General features: G+C 43.3%; 1 protein-coding gene across 1 annotated transcript in view; it reads left to right on the top strand.

Moving 5' to 3' along the window:
- PEX13 (peroxisomal biogenesis factor 13) overlaps positions 1-24682 on the top strand; it is a 149776-nt gene that overhangs the window by 107441 nt on the left and 17653 nt on the right. Inside the window, exon 2 of the mRNA XM_078649300.1 lies at positions 11718-12433. Coding sequence (XP_078505426.1) covers positions 11718-12433 — 716 coding nt within the window. The remainder of the gene's footprint in view (positions 1-11717; positions 12434-24682) is intronic.

Here is a 24682-nt window from a genome sequence, read left to right as displayed (position 1 = left end):
CAAGAAGAAGAAGAAGAGGAACAGGAGGACGAGCACGAAGAGAGGCAGTTTTTGCCTGAGCAGCCCAGGACGTCTCACCGGAAAGAAAACTTCATTTGGCAATTTTTTAAAATTCCCAAAGGTCAGAAAAAAGTAAATGCAAGATACGTAACTTGCCTTATATGTCAAGATAGACTGTCCAGAGGGACCGACAAAAAATACAGTTTCGGAAACTACACAATGCATCGCCATATGACTAGGTGGCATCCTAACAACTACAGTGCTGCACAGTTTCGGAACGACCTAGATAATCTCCCTATTATGGCCAGAAGATCTGTTGTACCGGAAGTAACGGGACCAGAGGGCAGGGAGATGGTGCCAAATATACAAATGAGATTTGGTGAAGTAAAACACACCTGCGTATTTTGCGATGGATTCATTTCCTACGGAGAAAGAAGCATCACTCTGATCAACAGAGCTATTGACTATCATATGCAAGTTTGTCCAAAACGCCCAAAATAATAAATACTTCTTTTTTTTGTTTTGTTGCTCCTGTTGAGCCCTTTACAATGAATCGTTTTCATTGCCCCCTCCAAGAAAAACCCAAAAAAATATAAAACTGTTCCGAAAAATTCAAAAACAGTAAAAAAATGTTCAGAAAAATAAAAAAAAAAGTTCTTTTCAGAACTACCTCCCCGTTATTAAAAAATTGGTACAATATTTGGAATTGTGCCAACCTCTATTTCTCTTAGTTCGCTTCCTAGTTCGCTCGCTGGTACGCGAACCGGAAGCGAACCAAAAACAGTAAGTATAAGGGAAGGAAACAGACACTTATGTTAAAAGAAACACAGCTATAAGGGAGTAAACTAGAGATACCATTACCCGTAATCCACTGCTGATGATGTCACATATTACATCATTCATGACATGCTCAGTGACATCATCAGCAGAGGATTGCGGGTTTTTTGGCAACATGCCTTATCCACGGTTTAATAACGCTGCCTTTTGCTTTATATAAGTTTTCAAATTGTATGAAATATATACCAATAGGTCGTTATGAACCTTTAGGTAGTGCTTTTCTTCATGAGGTCTGGTCGCTTCCATACACATACAGATGTTTCAAAGATGATCAAGAAGTTTATCTGAATGGAGAGGAATGCACTGAGACGCCAGATCATTCACTAATGTGTAGGCACATACAGTTACACGGTTCATGCAACAAACACCGACCAAATATGGCTTGCGTGTTGCAAGGCACGCCAGTTCCTGCTATCATCCCCACGTTCAAGTTGTTGGAAAATGGTAGTTATTTGATGCTCAATAATGAAGATTGTTCTGAGTTAATTAAAAGTATTCCTTTTATCGTAACAGTAAGTGAACGGGTTATTTGCTGCAGAAATGTTCTATTTCCTCCCACACATGAACATAGGGAGTTTTCAATCTGGCCACAAATACCAACCTTGGGACACGTTTCAACGGCATGGCAAGAATAAGAGCTCTTTTGTCTCAGAGAGAGGTGGCCTTGAGTTCGGCCCGTGAAACTTTCGTACTTCACATAGCGAACACCCATACAGAGGTGCACACCCTTTTCAATTAAGATTTGCCTTTCAATTTCAGCAACATGTTTCCGACTATCTTTAACGCATCCTCCACAAAGTCCCTGGCACACTTTTTTAAAGTTGTTACCAGTGGTCTCGTGACTTCATTTGAGAAAATCTTTGGAGTCATCCCTGCTTCCTTTCATTGTATTTTCTGCACTCTGGTTCGTAGATTGGCATTTTTACTTGCATTACCAGCGGACGCTCTTGTGCTTTTTTACATTTTTAAATATGGATGTCCCTCCTATGCAACCTCCGACCCTGCAGCTGCTGACACTGTTCCGCAATCGCATGCTAGAATATTATGGCACAATGCCGTTGGCGATATTAAGCACGGCATATGGATTATCTTTTCGGTTCTCCTACTTCACCTGTGTCCAGCCTGTATTTCACTGCCTGACCTGTGATTTCGATTGGGCCATTGATTTGTGTCTCTGCGGACCGGTTTCTCCTGACGTCGACTTTAATCAGCTGATGACTCCTATCATTACTCACGAGTTGGTTTGTCCTGGCGAAAGGATTATGGCTGTGGCATTGATGCATGGACTACTTGGTCCCTGGAATTTACTGGCGGCAGCACAGTCTTTCTTGGAACAGAGCTTTCTTGAAAACCCACCGAGCTGTCCTCTGATGGTGATAGAGGATCCGGTGCTGGGAGAGCACGTATGTTCTTTTCCGCTTTTAAATTGGATGGCTGAACTGTTTTCGGATGAAGACGGTGACTTCCTATTGGAGGCTGTTGCAGCTTATTTTGCATACACAGTTATGTCATAGACCTTTTTCATGTTTGATATGCTGAGTACTAGCATTTCATTGACAATTCATTGACTTATTTGTCAAGTTTTTATTATTTACCTTGCCTATTGGCTTAAGACTCGATAAAGTACTTGGCTGTTTTATTTTTCTTTAGCATTAAATTTTCCTAGTTTTTAATGCTTTACCTTGCGGACCGTCCACATATAAACTTGCAATCTGCTCTCATGAGATGGCACTTCTATTATCTTATTCAGTTCGTTTCCGGATCATGAGGAGGTGTCATCTAGGTCCTGGATATCTTTACACCGTGTTAAGTTAGCATGGGCTCATTACCGGTTTAAACGCCATTTTTCCTTTTTTGCAACTTCTGCACACGACACTTAGTTGTTGCTTTAGCTTTCCACCTAGTAGTTCATCGTGGTTTACATGAGAATAATATGTTATTGGTCTACTATCTGCTTTACTTGTTAAACTATATCTGTACAGCGAGTGCTAAAGTTTCAAGAACAACACGATACAGAATTGTTATGAGGTCTGATCTCCACGACTTCATACTCATAACATAAGTGCAACTTCTGCCAATTCTGGGCATGAGGCGGGTTTTATATTGCTTTGCCGAACACACATACACAGTTGATGCGGTTCACATGAAGAGAGAGCTGGTGTATGCTGATGTGATTCCTTCAAATCTAAGACACTAAAGTATGGGCACGCCCTAAACCAACACAAAGAGACCTTCTTAGCAAATAATATAATATGTGTATTAGGGAGGGTGAGATATAAGCAGCCGCGGGCCGTGGAGGGAGTTACGATGGGGCAGGGAGGCGGGGAGGGGGAGAAGCAGGGTGGAGCCCTCTCTACCTTGCCCCTCCCCCTCCCCGCCTCCCTGCCCCACCGTAACTCCCTCCACGGCCCGCGGCTGCTTATAAGTGTTGCTAACTCTTATTCATTTACAGCATGTTAACATACTGTCACCATTCGCTTTTTATGTACTAGTAACTATGCTGGTAATTTTGCTACTGATAATATGTGTACTTGTATTCTCCACCCTGCTTCTCCCCCTCCCCGCCTCCCTGCCTCACCGTAACTCCCTCCACGGCCCGCGGCTGCTTATAAGTGTTGCTAACTCTTATTCATTTACAGCATGTTAACATACTATCACCATTCACTTTTTATGTACTAGTAACTATGCTGGTAATTTTGCTACTGATAATATGTGTACTTTTATTATCTAAGGTACTACGCCTGAGAAGACGGCATTAGTAAATAAACATTTCAAATACACATCTGTTCTTCTTAACTCCATGTTCTGGTTTCTAAGAAATCTAGAACGACCGACTGTTCATGAGTTCCACGTATCCTGAGGTACTATAAGTTCATATTCTGGATTGTCTAAACATTGAGAGTTTGTTATATCCAATGTGACACTGTACCTAGCTTGCTAAGGAGTTTTTGATTACTAACGTGAGTTTTGGGACACCCTAATTCGCCGAGGTTCCAATCCTCTGTCCACAGTTCTGTGTGAGAACAGAAACCCTGCGACAGGGGCACCCCCGACCCTTGCTGGAGCTTCATCACACTTGCGATACAACTCCAGCAATGCATTCGCCGAGGTTCCAATCCTCTGTCCACAGTTCTGTGTGAGAACAGAAACCCTGCGACAGGGGCACCCCCGACCCTTGCTGGAGCTTCATCACACTTGCGATACAACTCCAGCAATGCGCCACCTTTACGGCACAGATACATCACGCATCTGTGCTGTTTTTGCCCCATGATGCGCCGCATTGTAAATGCAGCACACCATAGGTGACGGAACAGCGGCACAAAATGACTAACACATCCCTGGTGATGCGCCAGTCATCATAAATGTATCCCTATGCTTCTTATCTTGTTAGAGATGAACCGCCATATGTATCATCAAAGTTATTTGCATTTCCTAAATAGCGAACTTTAAGGAATAAATAGCGATTCTTTACCATTCCTAGTTTGCGATGAGCTATTTGCTAATTAGTCGAATGTAGCCCAATGAAGCCCAATGTAGCCCAATGTAGCCCAAAGATGGCCGCCAGACACACAAAAAAACAAATGTAGCCCAAATATCAGCCAGATGTAGCCCAACTATAGCCCAGTGACAGAATGACCAATCAGCTTCGCAAACCTCCGTTACGCGAAGCGGAGCGCTGTTACAGATATATATCTTTTTTTGAACGTTAATTTCTCAAAATCCACTGGAGCACATATATTGAGACCTAGCAAAGGCACATCGGGCTACCAGTCCCTAATATTTTGCCAAGTTTCGTGCAAATCCATTCAGCCGTTCAATTATTATTATTATTTTTTTTTTTTGCCCCGCGGGGCCCTTTTAAAACCTCCACATCAAACCTAGGGGGTCAGCGAGGATCTACTATGCCCCCTTATAGTTATTTCCCCCTTTGTTTTGACCTCCTCTTGTCTCTCGATCCTACCGAGAGACAAGATGGCGGCCGCTACGGACTGTTTGGAATGTTGACAGACGCCGGAGAACCAATCAGCTTCGCTTCACAAAGCTCCGTTGCGCGAAAAGTCCGCGAACCAGTGCGCTGCCCGGTCCGCTGTTACAGATATATATCTTTTTTTAAACGTTAATTTCTCAAAATCCACTGGAGCACATATATTGAGACCTACAAAAGGCACATCGGGCTACCAGTCCCTACAATTTTGCCAAGTTTCGTGCAAATCCATTCAGCCGTTCGGGCTAAAAGTGAGGCCAACCGCCCTATGGAAAACTCAATGTTAAAAACACGTTTTGGGACCCCCCTTTTTTCTCGGCCCCCACTGGACGAACCCCCCCCAAATTTTCAAGGGCTGCTCAGAAACAAAATGTGCCATTTTCCTGAAAATTTCAGCCAATTCCGTCCACAAACGCCAAAGTTATTAGACATAGAATTTTCAAAAAACCCATAGAGAAAAAATCCTAACTATATATACCTACTGGCGACCGCCAGTAGGTAATATATATATATATATATATATATATATATATATATATATATATATATATATATATATATATATATATATATATATTGGCATTTTGACATCAACATTGATGCTGTACAATCTGCAAATCATACTAAATATAAATAGTACAGGTGGTATAATGCAGTGCAGTAATATAAACAGCTAATGATTATGAACAAATGTAGGGAAACAACTTTAACAACGGAGGCTTAAGCACGTGTTGCGTTTTCCCGCAAGCAGGACAACACTTGCCTTAACCACGCATATGTGTGGTTAAGGCAATTGGCCTTCTAGCTGTCTCAGCGAATGGGAGAGGAACCGGAAGGTATGCAGCAGGATGGATGGACAGAGACATGGCATGTTAGTTGGGCTGGGGCCGAGGGGATGTGGCGGTAGGTTTTAGAGGGTGGGGGCTGGTTTAGGGCTTAGGGAGGGTGGCTGGGGTCGGGGTAGTTTTTAGAGGGCTGAGTTTTACGGCGCTGGCAGGAAATAGGCAGTTTCCAGGCATAGGAGGCAGTTTTTAGCAATCTGGGCAGGCAAGAAAGAGGCAGTGTTCAGGGCTGGGGGCAGTTTTAAGTGCTCAGGGTGGGGTTGCAGGGGGCGGAGTAGTTTTTAGGGGCTAGGGGGTCAGGTTTTAAGGCTCAGGATAGGGGTTTGGGGTAGTTTATTGGACTGGGGCGGGTAGAATACACTGCAGGAGTGCTGAATTTTAGGGCTCACGGCAGAGGGGCAGGAGTGTGATCCTTACCACGCATGTCCCTTTACCAATCACGCCTTTACCACAAAATTGCTAGGTAAAGGCATCCGTGGTAAAGACGCAGTCGTGGATGAGACCACATGGTTCAGGCATGCGTTGTTCCATCACACAACCACAAATGTAATGCTTTCGGGAAGCTGATTGTTTGGGGGTATACAAGTGAGGGCTCCTCTCCTGTCTACATGTGCCAGGTATGCAGTAAAACAAAGCTATTCGCAATTACGATGACCACAATATGCCCACTCTTGCCTTATGTGACAGCATTAATTATGTGACTACTGAAGCCAGAAAAGGGTTATGTATATCAGGGATGCTTGTATGTTCTACGGAGGTCAGACAGGGGTCTCAGTGAGTAGCAGAGGCGATTATTTTGCTTAGAGGTAGCACCTAAGGTGCTTTGGTGGGGTTCTGCCTCATTTTGCACACTTTTGCAAAACTTCTCCAGTAGAATGTCACAGCTATCGCAGATGGTGAGGCAAATGAACCACACCAGATGCTCCATAATCTCGAGCCAGTATCTAACGAGATGGACAGGTCCAAAATGTTTTTAAAAATCTGCATCCGGTGCAAGGTATCGGCGAACCAACTGCGTTTGTGCAGTGAAAGTTTCAATTGATCTGTGGAGAGTTAAATAAGCTCTGTTATATGTAAAATTGTATTAGTATGAAGCAGGCGTTGCGTGATACTAGGGTAGTGTAAACTTTATTCCTTCATTGTTCAAAAGGCAATAACTCTTAAGTTTAGACGCTCTGCCTTACTTGTGTTTGAGTTTACTGCTCTTTTTGCTTGGAAACTCACTGTATGGTCATTCGATCCCCTATTTAAGCGTCTGTTGTGCTGTTCCCGTTTGTAATGAGAAAGCCTGAATTTACCTCTTAAGTGGGGTTGTTGCTAGTTGCTTAAAGAGTGCTCCCTTTGAGGACTCAAAAATAAATCCCGATTTTTAGAAGCAGAATGATTGTTTTTGTCAGTTGTCGGCAAGTCAGTCACTAATGAGCAAGTAAAATTGGCTCAGAAAAAAAATCACTTATTTTTTTTGCTTTCCGATTTTCCCAGGGAAATTATCCCACCATCATATTCAGTCACCATGTTTCAGCCTTCCCTGGTGCCCAAAAGGTCACAAGGCTTTCATCAAGAACTGTATGACCCCCTAGTCATTTGTATGTCGCCATCTTTGTCTTTTTGATTTCAAGTGAACACCCATAAGATAAATTGATGTAAACAAACAAAAAACATGCAAGATTCTCGCTTAGTATCTGGTAGCGAGGTTATTCTCATGAAGTAACTACAAACACACGTTAAAAATTGAGCAACATCCAAGTCGCGCTTTATTTCAACATACAAAAGTGATTGGTGTTACTCTGCAAACTTGGTGGTGGCACCACACTCCGGTGAAAAGGTAGGTGTAAAGAATATTCCTCATGTCTGGTTTCTTGTAACTCACCCCACATCAGCGACAAATGGCCTTTTAGGAGATGGAGAGAGCACATGCCCCTGTAGTAATGTACTGCATGTATGATTAAGCAAAACAAAGACCAGTAGGTCTGTTGATATCACCTTTCTACCAGTGCCCAGGATCAACAGTGTCTGCAGCACTCCATGCATTTCTTTATCACAAGTCCAATTGCCTAATATCAGCCCACCCCGCATCTTATAATCTTCTGTGGAAATTCTGTAGATATGTCTAAATTAACCAAATGCGTATTGGATCCCTGAATAACACAGATCGCCAACACTGAATACAACCTTTTGGACATATTGTCCATTATGTGCCATGCCCCATGGATCACAAGGGAATGCTGGGTGCATATGCTAAAGACTTTTCAATTCTCGTCCGTCACCAAGACCAGCAGTGACATGCTACCTCGACAAATAAGGGTAGGGGTTGGTCAAGGTGGAAGACCCACCACAGCGCCTCCATCAATGACTGAAGGTACAGATCCCGTTCCAGAACTAATATCTTGTGTGTTCAGATGCCATCCATCTCAGTACTCCGTAAGGCTGTGCAGTTAGTAGAGCTCCAAATCGGAAATCCACAGTGCACCCTGTGTCAAATGCAATTGAAGGTTATCAACTGCAACTCCTGAGCTATCTTTCAAGATGAGGCTAGAGGTGGTGAGAAGTAAATTAGTTCAGTTCTCTAGTTCAGAACCAACCAAATATTTAGAAAGCGATAGAAGAAGTGTAGCAGCATAACATTTTTCATCAAGGAAACTGGTCTTATTGATACCAGCACCCTATGCTGGTATGGAAATGTTACTGTTCATCCTTTAGTACCTGTACTGACCTTTGTGTACAGAGTTCTTTACTATCTCCACACAGTAAATTCACCATATTACCCTTTACAGTAGTAATCTGACGACGTAGAAACAAGCTGCATCATGGGCTGTGCTGGCCATTTCAGCTAGGTTTTGCCCAATTTATTCTGAGACCGGTTTTTACTATGCATCTAGGTAGTGTTTCTATTCTACATTCTAACTGTGTCCTATTTCCAATCACTTTGATACATCCTGTATTCCATACATTACAGAATAACTTGCAATGTATCTAATCCAAAGCACAACAATCGTTCCAATTTAAGAGCGAGTAAAGCATTTTTTTGGCATAGGTAATGAAGTTAAGAAACATTTAGTAGAAAAGAGAACAAAAAGACACCTATGCATATACAATTATTAAAGTACTTTCTTTCAGCTGCTTATATTAGACGTTTTAGTACTGGTCCTTTTTATGTAGACTAATTTAGCCTGGCTTACCATGCCTTCTTGATATCAGATATGTTTGTTCATTTAGATCTCCTATGATATGCTTCTTAAAACCTGAATTTGCAAAGCCATTAGGTCTCACTTTTCATTGATGTGATGCAAGCCTTTTGACTTTGAGAATGCTTTTTTCAGATTCTGAGCGACTCGGTAGCAAATTGCAGCTGCTGAGCCTGGTAAAATAGAAAAGATAATAATTTAGAAAAAAATGCCAGGAAGGGGAAGATCAGGTGGGGAAGTTGAGGGAAGTTATCGCCACCAAATGGTAAAAGTAACAGAGAGCCAAACACTAGAAGACAAAGGAAAACCATCATGTAAGAAGCAAGCAAATGAGATTGGCAACGTAATATATCAGTACTATCCACACCCGGTCTAAAAGAATATGCAATAACTCCGCTTCCTGTGTGAGGGTAATATTTTGTACAATTTGTGGGGTTTATCGGGCTGCCTCCTGATTTTTATATTCAGAGCTCTTAGAATATAATGCACAAATGGCCCAAAGACCTAATTTGCTGTACATACTTTTCGGGTTCAGGTATTCATGGCAGAATTCAGTTTGGAAAACTATAGTGTGTAAAAGCCATGTTACTGTAATGAATGGTAAACCAATGTCTTTTTATGAATCGATTTACACTGTACATGATATGGAATGACAACATTCAACAAACAAAAGGGACGGGAGGGCTGATATCGTGAACAAAGCACACCTAACGCACATATGCATGCAGTTTTCATCAAGCTGTAGGATGTATGCATAGTGTAGTATTTCCCCACTGCAAAACAGCTAATGGATGGCAAATGATTTCATTTAAAGACAAAGGTATGCTTCTATGGGATAAGCGTACCGGCTGAAAGCTTGTGCCAAATTTCCAGATGCAGCCATTTCAAGATACGCAAAATAATGCAATTTCTAAGTCGATTGTGCCAGTGAAGTTAATATTTCTCACTGACACCAGTCCATTTAAATGAAGCCCTGTTTTTCCTTTAAAGTACATTTTGTCTGAGAAGTGAAACCAAAACTCCACATCCTTCCTTTAATGTACTACTAAAGTCTAATACCACTCTACTCATGACAGCAGACCCACAGGCTAATTTACAGCCTAACCCACTTGAGGACCTCTGTTGGCAGACAGTAGAATTGCAGTCTGTAGTCTATATGAAATGACAAGTGAGGACACGGAAAACGAGCATTGGCAAAGTCCGCTTACCCATGATGCATTGCAGCAAGCACTAATTATGACATTTATTTTGCATCTGTCCAATGAAATACTTACTACTATTTTGTGGCCATGTTCAGTGTGAATATTGGGACTGTTACTCATGGTCTCCCTAATCATCGGCTATATGTGTATTATCCTTGTAAGTAGCAGTCATTCTATTTAATTAAACACATTTGTTCATTCAGGATTTTGTTTTGTCTACAATGCCACCAAAGAAAGAATGTTAAGAATATTTGGATGACATGTCTTATTTAGGAGGTCTGCTAAAATAGAACAGTAAAGGAGTGTTGCCATTTTCACAGTTCATTGTTGTGGACCCAACATCTTTGGCAATGAAAGGAGCTGGATATTCCTGTACAAGTATTGATGTTGTGGCTAGAGCCAGGTCTTGTTTTCTAATACAGGTTACCTTTGTGGTGGAGATGGTTCCCATTCTTCCACTAACCAATGCCCTGACATGAGCAGTCGTACAGTAATTCTGCTAGATAGAGGCGTTTTCGTAATGCCCATTCGATTTTCTGGCCAAATACTGCTGTCTCTCCTGTTGTTGTTCCCCAATTTAACTCAAGCAGATAAAAGACCAGTTGTAGGATGGTCGCACTAATCAAAAGCCCAGTACACTGCCAATAACATTTGAACAAGGTGCATCATTGTTACCTGTAGAGAGATTACTAATTTATAGTCCTACATCTAATAGTTAGTTTTGCTTGCACCCAATAGTAGCTGCCGCCACTTCATAATGTAAGTAAAGTCTTCTTAAATTCTGGAAAAGCAATGGCCTCTTTTCAAGTCATGTGGAGATCACTGAATAGCTTTGTGAGTTTACTTTTACGCACCTTTTGCCAGTTCTTTAAAACCAATTAAACCAGGGTGAAGCTGCAAATTATTTCGCTCACTGCTTCTGGGAGCTTCATTGTTTTTCAAGGAGCCACAATCATCTCTCCACCGAAGCGGTTATTAAAAAACCACATATTAAAAAAACGAGTATCCTTTACAGTTTGCCAAGTAGCAAATTTCCATCCTCTTAAGCAGCATATTCTTTTGTTGCTAATGGTGATTAGAAGACTCAAAACAGCTGCACTAATTACCTTCTATGGTTATCACTTCAAGCTAATCATCTACCATATTTTCTGTGGTTGTAAGTGAATTTTACTCCACCAGAAAAATACATCCCATTGAGACAAAAATGGTTGAATGTGCCAGTGTATGTTACAACCAGCTAGAATCTCAAGCTTGTCCAGTGAAGAAGTGACACTTATTCACAGGACTTAGTTTCATCACAAATATTGTATGTGGCTACGCCAGTACATAATTGAAGCTGACTAGACATACCTACGGGCTTTTATAGTATGCCACTGTTAGTGCAACCTTGTAAAGGCTATGCTGTATGTAAATCACGTGTACATCTCTCTGAAAGGTGTGACCCTCCCCAACTCCACCTTTAAGTCCTGTAGTAAATGCAGTAAAGATTGTGACTTCACGGTTTCTTCTTCCAAATGCGATTTCCAATAATGTTGCTTCTTCCTAGCGTTGTTTTTTTAAAGTAGCATTAACTTCAGGTAGCTGCAGAGATTGGGCACGCATGGTTTGTACATAGCTGGTTTTTGATGTACCATTAATTCTAACAAGTGGTTCTCTTGCACTCTAGATCTGCAGACCTGCGAACAAATGCTTCTGTTCTGACCAGACCTTCACAACCTATGCTAACCCGTGTGCCGCCACCTGTCATGCCAAGACCAACACAACCGATTGGAAACAGCAGCCTCAGTGGGTTCAGACCGTCTTACAACTCCTTTTCTCCCAGCTATGGTTCATATGGCGGCAGCTCACTTTATGGAGGAGGCTACAGTCCATTCAGCTATGGCTATGGTGGCATGAGTGGGATGAACTATAACCGGTTCCGAACTGATGACATTCAGCCAAGCCAGTTTGTCCGTCAGGCTGAAGAAAGCAGTAGAGGTGCTTTTCAGTCCATCGAAAGCATTGTGCATGCTTTTTCCTCCGTAAGTATGATGATGGATGCAACATTTTCTGCTGTCTACAACAGCTTCCGGGCAGTTCTGGATGTAGCCAACCATTTCTCCAGGCTAAAAATACACTTTTCCAAAGTGTTTTCAGTTTTTGCTTTGGTTAGAACTCTGCAGTATTTTTACAGACGACTGCAGCGACTCCTGGGTCTAAGGACGGACAGTGAAAATGAGGATCTCTGGACAGAAAGTGCCGGTTCCATAGCGGTCCTTGGACAGGAGCATGGAGTCTCCAATTCAGCTAAATCATGGCCTATTTTCCTCTTCTTTGCTGTTATTCTCGGAGGACCTTACCTCATCTGGAAGTTGCTATCCACATGTACTACTGAAGAGAACGGTAAGCCAATAGGAAGACATGTGGCATTTGTTTTAATCGTCAGACATTTGAAGAGGTGACAATAAAGCAGAATTCATTGACTGTAACTGCGTAACCCATAAATGCTCCTTGGATATTGGTTGTATATGTTTGTTCCATTTAAATAGCATTCAAATTATAATGTATGTTCAGAAAAAGTTATTAGATGGTAGATAATGCTTGCAGCAGTTCGTGTATTGTCTTCTCATTAGTGCAGCCATTCCTCTTATTTAAGTTCTAGTTGGTAGCAAATGCGTCAAATCTCTGGTGACACTATATACAATATAAAACAATAAATATTCCTCAAACAGTTTTATTTGCTACAGTGACTATTAACTAAAATTCCTTTTTTAGATCAAATGTATATCATTTAGCAAGCCCTACATCGAGTCAGAAACTTGGATTGCGTGGAGCAGAGTAGACGGGATCTAATTTCTCTTTTTTAGAGGGCTTATATTTTAAAGAAAAATCTATGGTGGATTGAGAATTTTGCAAAGTTAAACACTCATGATACCTTTTTTCAGGATAAAAAACATGTGTCAAAGCAGTTCAGCTAGAAAATAATTTACTTTTGAACAATGCTCAGCTTACTTTCACCAAGCTCTCTTGCGGCAGCGAAGAGCAGAATTGTGCTCGAGGATACGGCGGTGGAAGAGTTTAGGCGCTAGTGCGCACTGCACCTCCAGACCTTTCAATATGCAGTTTACATTGGTTAAAGAGAACCACCATCACTCTTCAATTCACTGTTATTTGTTTGCTCTATGACCGAGCCTGAAAGCACAAGCACTCAGATGAAGTACTTGAACACAAGTCTCGGTGTGGGCTCAATATCCTGTGATTGTGGGCAAATCACTTAATTTCCCAGTGTCTAAACAAAATTAAAATGTGTCATTGTGTAAGGTAACTGGTGCTAGAGTAAATTGCCGCAAAGACTTCGGGTTGAGTTTGCGCTATATAAAATCTTTAAAAAAATTTAACAAACGGAGCCAGCAGAGAGAGGTGCCGCACTCCTAATATGTTGCGGGACAGTAAAAACCGCTGCAATATCTTCAGGTTGAGTTCAAGCTGTAAAAAAATATTGTAACAAAAAATTAAACAAAAAGAGCCTGCACAGCGAGCTATAGCGCTGCTAATGTGTGACGGGACTGTCAAAAGTGCTGCACTACCTTTGGGTTGAGATATATATATCTATATCTATCTCCATATCCAATGCAGTGCTCCTAATGTGGGGGACGGCCACCCTTTAATTACAACAAAAAAATGGTCCCGGAACAAAAGCTAGAAAGTGGCTGCTGGTATGTTTACAGTAATAGATTGGTGCTCTCGGGGAAGGTGAATGACCTAGGCAATCCCTTGTCAAATGGTGATAAGGATGGAGCGACTATGGTTACAGCCAATAGCAAGCCTATGGACTGGCAGAAGCCCACGATGTAGATACACCCTGTCTCGGTTCAAGACAGCGCATGCTCCCTGTCTTAGAGCCGAGACACAAAAAAGGGATTTAAAGTATTAGCAGCTCTGGTAGATTAATGAATTTTAGTCCAAATTTGCCTCATAAACTTGGGCGTGGGCGCTGATACCAAGGGCATTCTCCTGCCCCCTTCCCTTGTGATGACTAATGCGGGTACAAAAATGAAAGTGTCTTCATTTCTTTTGGAGTGAGAGAAAAAATGAGCAAGATTGACTTCCATTAGGCTTGGGTATGTAGACTGGAGTCGTTACCTGGCAAATGTGGAGTAATTGGGACTGGGGTGGCCGGGCCATGTATTGTGCTGTGATCTCCTGTGTAGTTTAAGAATAAAAATAGCAACCCTGAACTAGAGGGTATGGGGCATCTGAAACACCCACCCAACTCCCCACACCCAACCCCCGCGGATTGTACATTAGTGATGCTTGCCTGGGCTGGGTCTGCAATCTTCTGACTGACATGAAACCAAGTTTATTCATGATTAACCATAACATTGCTACATTGACATACAATTTAAACTGAAGGAAGGAGCACATTGATAAACATGACCATAAGTTTGACAATCCCCAGCAGAGGATGTCAGATGCAGAAGGTGGTGCAGCAGGAATCTGCTGTGGAACGCGTTGTGGAGGTAATCAAGGCTAAAATTGAGGACTTGGAGGCATGCCCATTCCAAAACATTTTGCAGATTCTTACCATCACCAAATCCACTGCCATGGGCTGAATGGAAGACTGTATTGAAAACAAATGCTGGGAAATGTCTTTAAGCACCTTTACCCCCATGTTCTCTGTTGAGCACGCACACAGATAACTGGGTCCATGCCTCCCACTGGGTGCGCTAGCCTGCCCTAAATTGCCTGTTTGTTAAACTTCAAGGTAACACTGCCTTTCACCTGACGATGGAGTGCTGCTACCTCGCCTATGAGAGAAACAAGCTATTTAAATTATCTGAACATCACCTTGCTTGTTATATTATTTTTTCCACACAAAACTAATAAAAGCAAATCTTTAAAAAAACCTGAAAGAATTGCAACCACCTCTGATGTCAAATCTTATGTGCTGTATATTTCCTCATGTTCCTATTTACACCTCTATCAGATTTGGGTTTTTCACCAGTAAAGGCTAACCATTGAAGTCGATGATGATATTTTTGTAAGAATGACTAACATGCAGGTAATTTAGTACCATTTTGTCTGCTGTTTGGCCCCTTCCCCTTTTTATTCTCTATAGGATAACTTCTTAGAATTTAAACAAGAGGGGAAAAATACCTCCTCTAACGTTTGGTTTTGGTTAGCCGTAGATCTGCAGAGGAAGCCTGTATATGTTTATTATGATCATTGACGAAGCTCGCGAAATAAAGGGTCTTGTTGCATCTTAACACAAGCATTAGAAATGCAATCGGGCTCGGATTTATTTGAGTTTGAGCTAATGGCATTGTAAATGCCAATGTCTTTTTGCCATGTGTTATGTAGTGTGTGCATGTGGTGTGTAGTGGAAGTATGTTGGTTGAATTGTAATTTTACCAATGGTGGCATGCTGTGCTTTATATGAATATGTTTAAAAGTAAAGTGTACCATACTGCGATTGCTTGGTGGAAAAGTGCACTGCCGGCTGGAGGTGTGTGTGCCTGGTGGAAGGGTGCACTGACGGCTGGTGGGTGTGTGCTTGAAAAAAGCGTGCACAGATGGATGATGGTTGTTGGTGTTTGTGCATGGTGAAAGCATTCATTGACGGCTGGGGGTGTGTTGTTGTGTGTGTTGTTTTCTGTGTGCTGGTGAGTGTGTGGTGGTGAGTCTGTGGGGGTGAGCCTGGGGAGTGAGTGGTGGTGAGTGTGTTGTGTTGAGTGGTGACAAGTGTGTGGTGTTGAGAGACTGAGGTGTGTGGTTTGTGTGTGCGTTATGTGTGTGTGGTGTATGTGTGTGTGTGGTGTTTTCTGCACACTCACACACTGCCCCTACACATTCACACACTGCTCACCCGCACACTCCCAATGTCACCCTGCATAGTCACACACTGTTTACCCTGCACACTCATTCTGCACACTCACACAGTGTGCACCCTGACACACTGTCTCTGCAGTCACTCTGCACTCACTGTCACTCTGCACTCACTGTCACTCTGCACTCACTGTCACTCTGCACTCACTGTCACTCTGCACTCACTGTCACTCTGCGCACTCACTGTCACTCTGCACTCACTGTCACTCTGCACTCACTGTCACTCTGCACTCACTGTCACTCTGCACTCACTGTCACTCTGCACTCACTATCACTCTGCACTCACTGTCACTCTGCACTCACTGTCACTCTGCACTCACTGTCACTCTGCACTCACTGTCACTCTGCACTCACTGTCACTCTGCTGTCACTCTGCACTCACTGTCACTCTGCAATCACTGTCACTCTGCTGTCACTCTGCACTCACTGTCACTCTGCACTCACTGTCACTCTGCACTCACTGTCACTCTGCACTCACTGTCACTCTGCACTCACTGTCACTCTGCACTCACTGTCACTCTGCACTCACTGTCACTCTGCACTCACTGTCACTCTGCACTCACTGTCACTCTGCACTCACTGTCACTCTGCACTCACTGTCACTCTGCACTCACTGTCACTCTGCACTCACTGTCACTCTGCACTCACTGTCACTCTGCACTCACTGTCACTCTGCACTCACTGTCACTCTGCACTCACTGTCACTCTGCACTCACTGTCACTCTGCACTCACTGTCACTCTGCACTCACTGTCACTCTGCACTCACTGTCACTCTGCACTCACTGTCACTCTGCACTCTACTGTCACTCTGCACTCTACTGTCACTCTGCACTCTACTGTCACTCTGCACTCTACTGTCACTCTGCACTCTACTGTCACTCTGCACTCTACTGTCACTCTGCACTCTACTGTCACTCTGCACTCTACTGTCACTCTGCACTCACTGTCACTCTGCACTCACTGTCACTCTGCACTCACTGTCACTCTGCACTCACTGTCACTCTGCACTCACTGTCACTCTGCACTCACTGTCACTCTGCACTCACTGTCACTCTGCACTCACTGTCACTCTGCACTCACTGTCACTCTGCACTCACTGTCACTCTGCACTCACTGTCAGTCTGCACTCACTGTCACTCTGCACTCACTCTGCACTCACTCTGCACTCACTCTGCACTCACTCTACAGTCACTCTGCACTCACTGTCACTCTGCACTCACTGTCACTCTGCACTCACTGTCACTCTGCACTCACTGTCACTCTGCACTCACTGTCACTCTGCACTCACTGCCACTCTGCACTCACTGTCACTCTGCACTCACTGCCACTCTGCACTCACTGCCACTCTGCACTCACTGCCACTCTGCACTCACTGCCACTCTGCACTCACTGCCACTCTGCACTCACTGTCAGTCTGCACTCACTGTCAGTCTGCACTCACTGTCAGTCTGCACTCACTGTCAGTCTGCACTCACTGTCACTCTGCACTCACTGTCACTCTGCACTCACTGTCAGTCTGCACTCACTCTGCACTCACTCTGCACTCACTCTGCACTCACTCTGCACTCACTCTGCACTCACTGTCACTCTGCACTCACTGTCACTCTGCACTCACTGTCACTCTGCACTCACTGTCACTCTGCACTCACTGTCACTCTGCACTCACTGTCACTCTGCACTCACTCTGCACTCACTCTGCACTCACTCTGCACTCACTCTGCACTCACTCTGCACTCACTCTGCACTCACTCTGCACTCACCCTGCACTCACTCTGCACTCACTCTGCACTCTACTGTCACTCTGCACTCACTGTCACTCTGCACTCACTGTCACTCTGCACTCACTGTCACTCTGCACTCACTGTCACTCTGCACTCACTGTCACTCTGCACTCACTGCCACTCTGCACTCACTGCCACTCTGCACTCACTGCCACTCTGCACTCACTGCCACTCTGCACTCACTGCCACTCTGCACTCACTGCCACTCTGCACTCACTGCCACTCTGCACTCACTGCCACTCTGCACTCACTGCCACTCTGCACTCACTGCCACTCTGCACTCACTGTCAGTCTGCACTCACTGTCACTCTGCACTCACTGTCACTCTGCACTCACTCTGCACTCACTCTGCACTCACTCTGCACTCACTGTCACTCTGCACTCACTGTCACTCTCTAACTGCACTCTCTAACTGCACTCTCTAACTGCACTCACTGTCACTCTCTAACTGCACTCTCTAACTGCACTCTCTAACTGCACTCTCTAACTGCACTCTCTAACTGCACTCTCAAACTGCAATCTGCACTCTGATTCTGCACTCTCAAACTGCACTCTCAAACTGCACTCTCAATCTGCACTCTCAATCTGCACTCTCTAACTGCACTCTCTAACTGCACTCTCTAACTGCACTCTCTAACTGCACTCTCTAACTGCACTCTCTAACTGCACTCTCTAACTGCACTCTCTAACTGCACTCTCTAACTGCACTCTCTAACTGCACTCTCTAACTGCACTCTCTAACTGCACTCTCTAACTGCACTCTCTAACTGCACTCTCTAACTGCACTCTCAAACTGCACTCTGATTCTGCACTCTGATTCTGCACTCTGATTCTGCACTCTGATTCTGCACTCTGATTCTGCACTCTGATTCTGCACTCTGATTCTGCACTCTGATTCTGCACTCTGATTCTGCACTCTGATTCTGCACTCTGATTCTGCACTCTGATTCTGCACTCTGATTCTGCACTCTGATTCTGCACTCTGATTCTGCACTCTGATTCTGCACTCTGATTCTGCACTCTGATTCTGCACTCTGATTCTGCACTCTCCACTCTCAAACTGCACTCTCAAACTGCAATCTGCACTCTGATTCTGCACTCTCAAACTGCACTCTCAAACTGCACTCTCAAACTGCACTCTCAATCTGCACTCTCTAACTGCACTCTCTAACTGCACTCTCTAACTGCACTCTCTAACTGCACTCTCTAACTGCACTCTCTAACTGCACTCTCTAACTGCACTCTCTAACTGCACTCTCTAACTGCACTCTCAAACTGCACTCTCAAACTGCACTCTCAAACTGCACTCTGATTCTGCACTCTGATTCTGCACTCTGATTCTGCACTCTGATTCTGCACTCTGATTCTGCACTCTGCACTCTGATTCTGCACTCTGATTCTGCACTCTGATTCTGCACTCTGATTCTGCACTCTGATTCTGCACTCTGATTCTGCACTCTGATTCTGCACTCTGATTCTGCACTCTGATTCTGCACTCTGATTCTGCACTCTCCACTCTCAAACTGCACTCTCAAACTGCAGTCTCAACTCTCAAACTGCATTCTGCACTCTCAAACTGCACTCTGATTCTGCACTCTGATTCCCACTTCACGTGCCTTTTCAAAATTCAGCAGCAAGAACTTGTGCACTTGTGTTTGGGATTGGAATTGTGAAAGGCGGGTGGGAGTTCCGTATTGTGTAGGAAAAGCTCTTGGGTGTAATCGAATGTCACAAAAACAATAATTGTTCTCGAAAACCAATGCTGCATTAAAAAAAATAGAATGTGAAGCAGTACTGAAAGAAATAGTAATTCAATAGCCTTAATTAAGTTACTATGCACTCAACTGCGTCTTGACAAAAAGTTATGAACAAAGTTTAAAAAACTGTTAACATTTTTTTTAACGATAGTCGCTGGATCGGATAAAAAAACTAGAAAAACATCAGCAGAATGGAAAGGCATGGAAAAAAAGAGGGTCTGGAGGGTTGGTTGTTAGTATTAAATGTCAACAGAAGTCCACACAACGAACTTTCCACTGCACGGCTCTGGTCTGTACATAGCTCATAAGAAAACATTAATATGCAATGAATAAAGGAAGGAAGGAAGCAACATCAGCCAGTTAGACGTCACAGAAATTCTTCTGAGAACGTTTGGGAAAAACATTTGCATCTATTCAAGAAGACTCGTGCAATGAGTTTGTGTGTAGAAGGCGCGTGGTTGTTTTTTTGGGCCCACTAACAAAATAATACAATTTTCCTGTGATGACTAAAACACGAGTTAGGTGATGCCTAATAAAAGGCATGACATTATTACAAGTTGTGAAATGAATTCTTTTTGCAGACTGTTCTAAAAATGACATAATCAAAGTATGTGTTCCGAGTTGCTAGACTTGGGGAGTTCTACAAACTTTCCTACCAATGTTCTTTACTTTATAAAAAATTAAAAAAAATAAAACTTAGCACACTTCCTCTTTTGCCATCGCGCAAACGCTGCAACTAGCAGGATACCTAGATTCCATTCGGGGTTTCTCCCAGAGCTCGGAAGAATAGAATTTAAGTCAAGAACGGAAACCTACTTCTGTTGCTCCGCCTTTCAGCACGACGGTCCATATACAGTCCCCAATGTTGATAGGGCGCGAGCATCTGTATCGGCCCCACGCAGCCCTCGTGACACGCTTTGCCAGGCGCGTCTTACAAGCGCAGCTGTGGGCAGTCAATTTTCTCGCAAACACCAATCCCATTAGGAAAAACAATACCAATAAAAACCCCAAACGAAGGTCCGTAACTGCAAGCAAACAGTTACCTCACCTTTCGTTGTGTCAACAACTGACGGGCTCCTTGAATCATTCCTTTAAAACTCTGCTTGCTGTCTGAAGGAAGTAACAAGGCGCATTATTCAGAGAGAACAAAACTGTTGGAAATTCGTGTGTGGAAAAAAGTTGACGCAGGCAGTATGGGAAAATACAAACAATACAGCAGGCTGTCAGACTATGCTGAAGTTCAACACCGCTGCAGGACTCTGCCCAGAAAGCGAACAGTTCTAAAAGGCGCTGCCTGCCAGCTTGCAATTCATTACCTCAGCTCCGAAAACAAAAGCTGCTGCAAAGAAAAACATAATAAACTCGAGAGAACAATTCCATTCACACCGGCCACGGACCATTCCAGAAAAAAAATGAAACTGAGATTAAAAGAACAGCCCATGACAGAACGTCAGACTCTTGTTCTTGAACTAATGAAGCCCTTTCCCGGCCTGGCATGCAGCAGCTGCGCGCTGAGCGCTGCTGAATGGTGAACGCGCCCGGCCATCTGGATTCACTTACGCAGGCACCCTGACAGCTCCTAATTATAATTAATGTACTTCTTTGCGCGCACACGCACGAAAAATGCTACACATGCCCGACGAAAACGACATTTAGCCTATCACTTCAAGGCTATTAAAAAGACACCACAGCGAAGACGAATCACTGGCCAGATTACATAACACACTAAGGAATGTGTCTCGCCAAAGCCCTAGAGATCCTTTTTTTTTCTCTTTAACATTAGGAGCTCGAAACTCCTCCCACTTCGTGGGCGTAGGCCGAGCCCTAAAAAAGGATGGGCCTTCGCCTTGAACTTTCCATATTGTCATTGGGTATCGTGGATCTGGCTAAACGACTTGAGCTAAGTCATGGACTCTTTCCGAGATAATAATAGTTAATATTGTTTCAGGGGGCATGGTCTGTAAATCGGAGTTACGAAGCATGCTGCTGTCGGGCTTTACAGAGAGCTTGTGCTTGCCTTGCATAACCAGATGCGTCTCTGTAGACATCCCCTGTAAAGATGCACCCATTTCTTCTAAATGTAATAATCAAGCATTGGAACTCCAGTTTTTAATTGTACGTTTTTATATCAATATCTCCAAAAAGACTTCCTCTCACTTGCAATATCTAATTTTCTAGAGTGTTCGACCAGGTTTAGGTATGCTTTCACAACAAAAGGTGTGTTTCTTGTAGTGCAGGGTGAGTTTAATGCAAAGAAGGGCTGCTCTGGCTGCCCTCTTAATCCAAATGAGGGTACTAGCTATACATGTTTTAGACACTATGGAGAAGTGTGGAGAAGTGTGGCTCAATGGTTAGAGCGGCAGACCCTGATGCAGAGGTCTAGCCCGGGACCAGGGTTCAATTCCCCGCCTCGGCGGGTCTTGGGCTCAAAAATTCCACAGACCTGATAATTCTCGCCTCGGTGCCTATTCCAATCATGGAGTCCCACTCTGCAACTCTGGGCAATAGCTTGCTTAATCTCCACAACGGCCCCCACAACGCTAAGGATGCCTGGCCTCCACCTTGGGGGTGCCCAGGAGTGGACACCTCACAGGGTAAGCCAGGATGGGTTGCACAGCGGTATTCGTACAAGCGCCTTGAGACTCTTGCGGGTGAGTAGTGTGCTATACAAGTATCAATTTACTATGGTTGATATCGAAAATCAATTTTTTGGGGATTTATGGAAGCTCATAGTCTGTGGTATGGCCGTGCCCTCTATATTGGTGACATTCTTTTAGGCCCCTCTTGAGCACCTACTAAGCAACACAGCTGATTTCTTGCTACCGTTGGCTCCTTTTTTGACAGAATATTGTTCTCTGTGTGCCTCGAATAAATGAAAGTGATGAAAACACCGTCACTGTACTCCCAAGTCTCCCGATAGATGGTACGCAGCTATCCACCTTGCATAATCGGTTGGGTTACATAGTCGTTGAATGACTGGAGATGGCTAAATTAGGAATACTTTTTCCTACAAATAATCGATACACTCGAGGATAGTAAGTAAAGCAAAAAAATGAAAGATCCTACTCCACACTGTGAACAAAGTAAACCCTTTCTGCAAAAATGTGTTTCGCTGTATATTGCAGGTTGTGGTGTCACCCTGGATTGATTGTCACAATGCCATCTTAAGAAGAAAAGTTTACCCTAATCAAAGCTGTACTTCACTTTGCTTCCAGACTAACCGCATTTTTCACTGTTTCATTAGGCCCTGGTTGGTTGGATGCTAGAATATTTCTGTATCAGATGCTCTGCCTCCCAATTGTTATTGTCATGTACTGAATATTGGTACCCTTTGTAGAGCTCTAACAAATTATCTGGTTCAGTTTTTGATAGCTTGGTGAGGATGGTTCAAGCACCCAAGTTCTTGTGTCATTTGAGACCCCTAACAACATTATTTAGAATGCTGTTGAAGTGCTTTAGCCCTCAAAAACCTATGACATATTACCTCAAATAGTTGATTTAATGTGGGGTGTGCTCTTTTAAAAAGGATTTTTAAAAGCCACTAAAAGATCCTTCCTTTAGTACTGCAATAGTCGAAGATTAAGAGGTTAGGTGTTCTACTTGTGGTTATTGTAAAAAACATGAATCCATAGTGTGGACTTCTATAGCTATTGCTTGTGAGCCTGCACATTCTGTGACATTTTAGAAATGAATGGCAGAGGCGGAGGTTATCTCAAAACCTAGATGTCCTAATATCACCAAAGGCCTGGGTTACTTATTAATCTAAACTTACTCCTCTGAATATGCAAACCACCCTCCACTCCCCCTCCTCCAAACAACATGATGCTGTTCTAGATGCGACCTACTCTCCAGATTCTTTAGGCAAAATGTCACTCTTCGATATCAAGAATTGCAGTGCACACCGCCTAAACATTTTCATAAATTTTGCCAATTTCCATTTTCAACTTTTCTCCGTTTGCGTGCTCCGTGGATGGTGTGATCTGCCCTAATGTCATGCGCTGATCAATACATCTTATGGAATGTAGAGAAGTTTCCCTCCAATACCAGGTGCACAGCTTCAATTGTGATTCTCACAGGTTTTATTCAAACGCTCTTGCACTTTTATCACTAATTATACCATGTACTCCAAAGTCTTTTTGAAACTTCATTTATTTTGTTTGCACTCGTGTGACACTTATATGTTTCAACAGCTTCTCATGCCACAGATATGTCCATCCGAGCCTTTGTCTGGGCACGCCAGAAAACATAATACATCCTCAGTTGCGAATTGTTGTTACCCAATGCATTTCGAGCTTACAATTAGCTCTTCTTCAGGGGTTCACTACAAATGAAAAAATATTGCCATTAACATGTGGCTTCAAACAGCTATGTTCAACATAAGTGTCACACGAGTGCAAACAAAATAAAATAAGTTTCAGAAAGACTTTGGAGTACATGGTATAATTAGTGATAAAAGTGCAAGAGCGTTTGAATAAAACCTGTGAGAATCACAATTGAAGCTGTGCACCTGGTATTGGAGGGAAAATTCGCTCCATTCCATAAAATGTCACTCTTCCCCTCTTACTGGATAACGTTTTAAAAACTTTAGACTCTAGCAATTTATTTATTTATTTATTTTCAAAGTTTTATATAGCGCGAACAAGATCTTCACAGATATCAGAGCGCTTTACATAGAGGGGTACATGAGGGAACATATTCAAACAATAAATCACTAGATCATACAGTACAAATAGGTGGCTACAAAGCCCATCACAAGAGTAATAAGACAGCTCATACAAATCAGTGAATGGGTCAAACATGTAGTACAGATCGGTGCAGGGTGTTAACAGAGTTCGAGATAGTAGATCAAGTGTATTTAGCCATGAGGATAGCTTTTACTTCCTTTTTAAATAGTGTAGTGGAGGAGATAAGCCTGGTTTCGGGAGGGAGTGAGTTCCAAATCCTAGGCGCCAATCCTGAGAAGGAGCGCTTGTATGTTTTTTCCTTCCTGAATCTTCGAGGTTTCAGCAGAAGATTCTTTGTGCCTCTAGTGTTTCTAATACCCCCAGAGATTGTCAGTTTCTGAGCGAGGTAGCCGGGTGAGTTTAGGTGTACCGCCTTGTGTGTCATGCAGGCGATTTTCAGATGTATTCTGGCTTCAAAAGGCAGCCAGTTCAGGGATTTCAAGTCGGGGGTAATATGGGAGTGCTTTTTTGACCCAGTGATGAGTCTCGCTGCAGCATTCAGA

Source organism: Lissotriton helveticus, chromosome 6 (assembly GCF_964261635.1).
Source record: "Lissotriton helveticus chromosome 6, aLisHel1.1, whole genome shotgun sequence".
NCBI lineage: Eukaryota > Metazoa > Chordata > Amphibia > Caudata > Salamandridae > Lissotriton > Lissotriton helveticus.
This window is presented reverse-complemented; position numbering and strand designations above follow the sequence as displayed.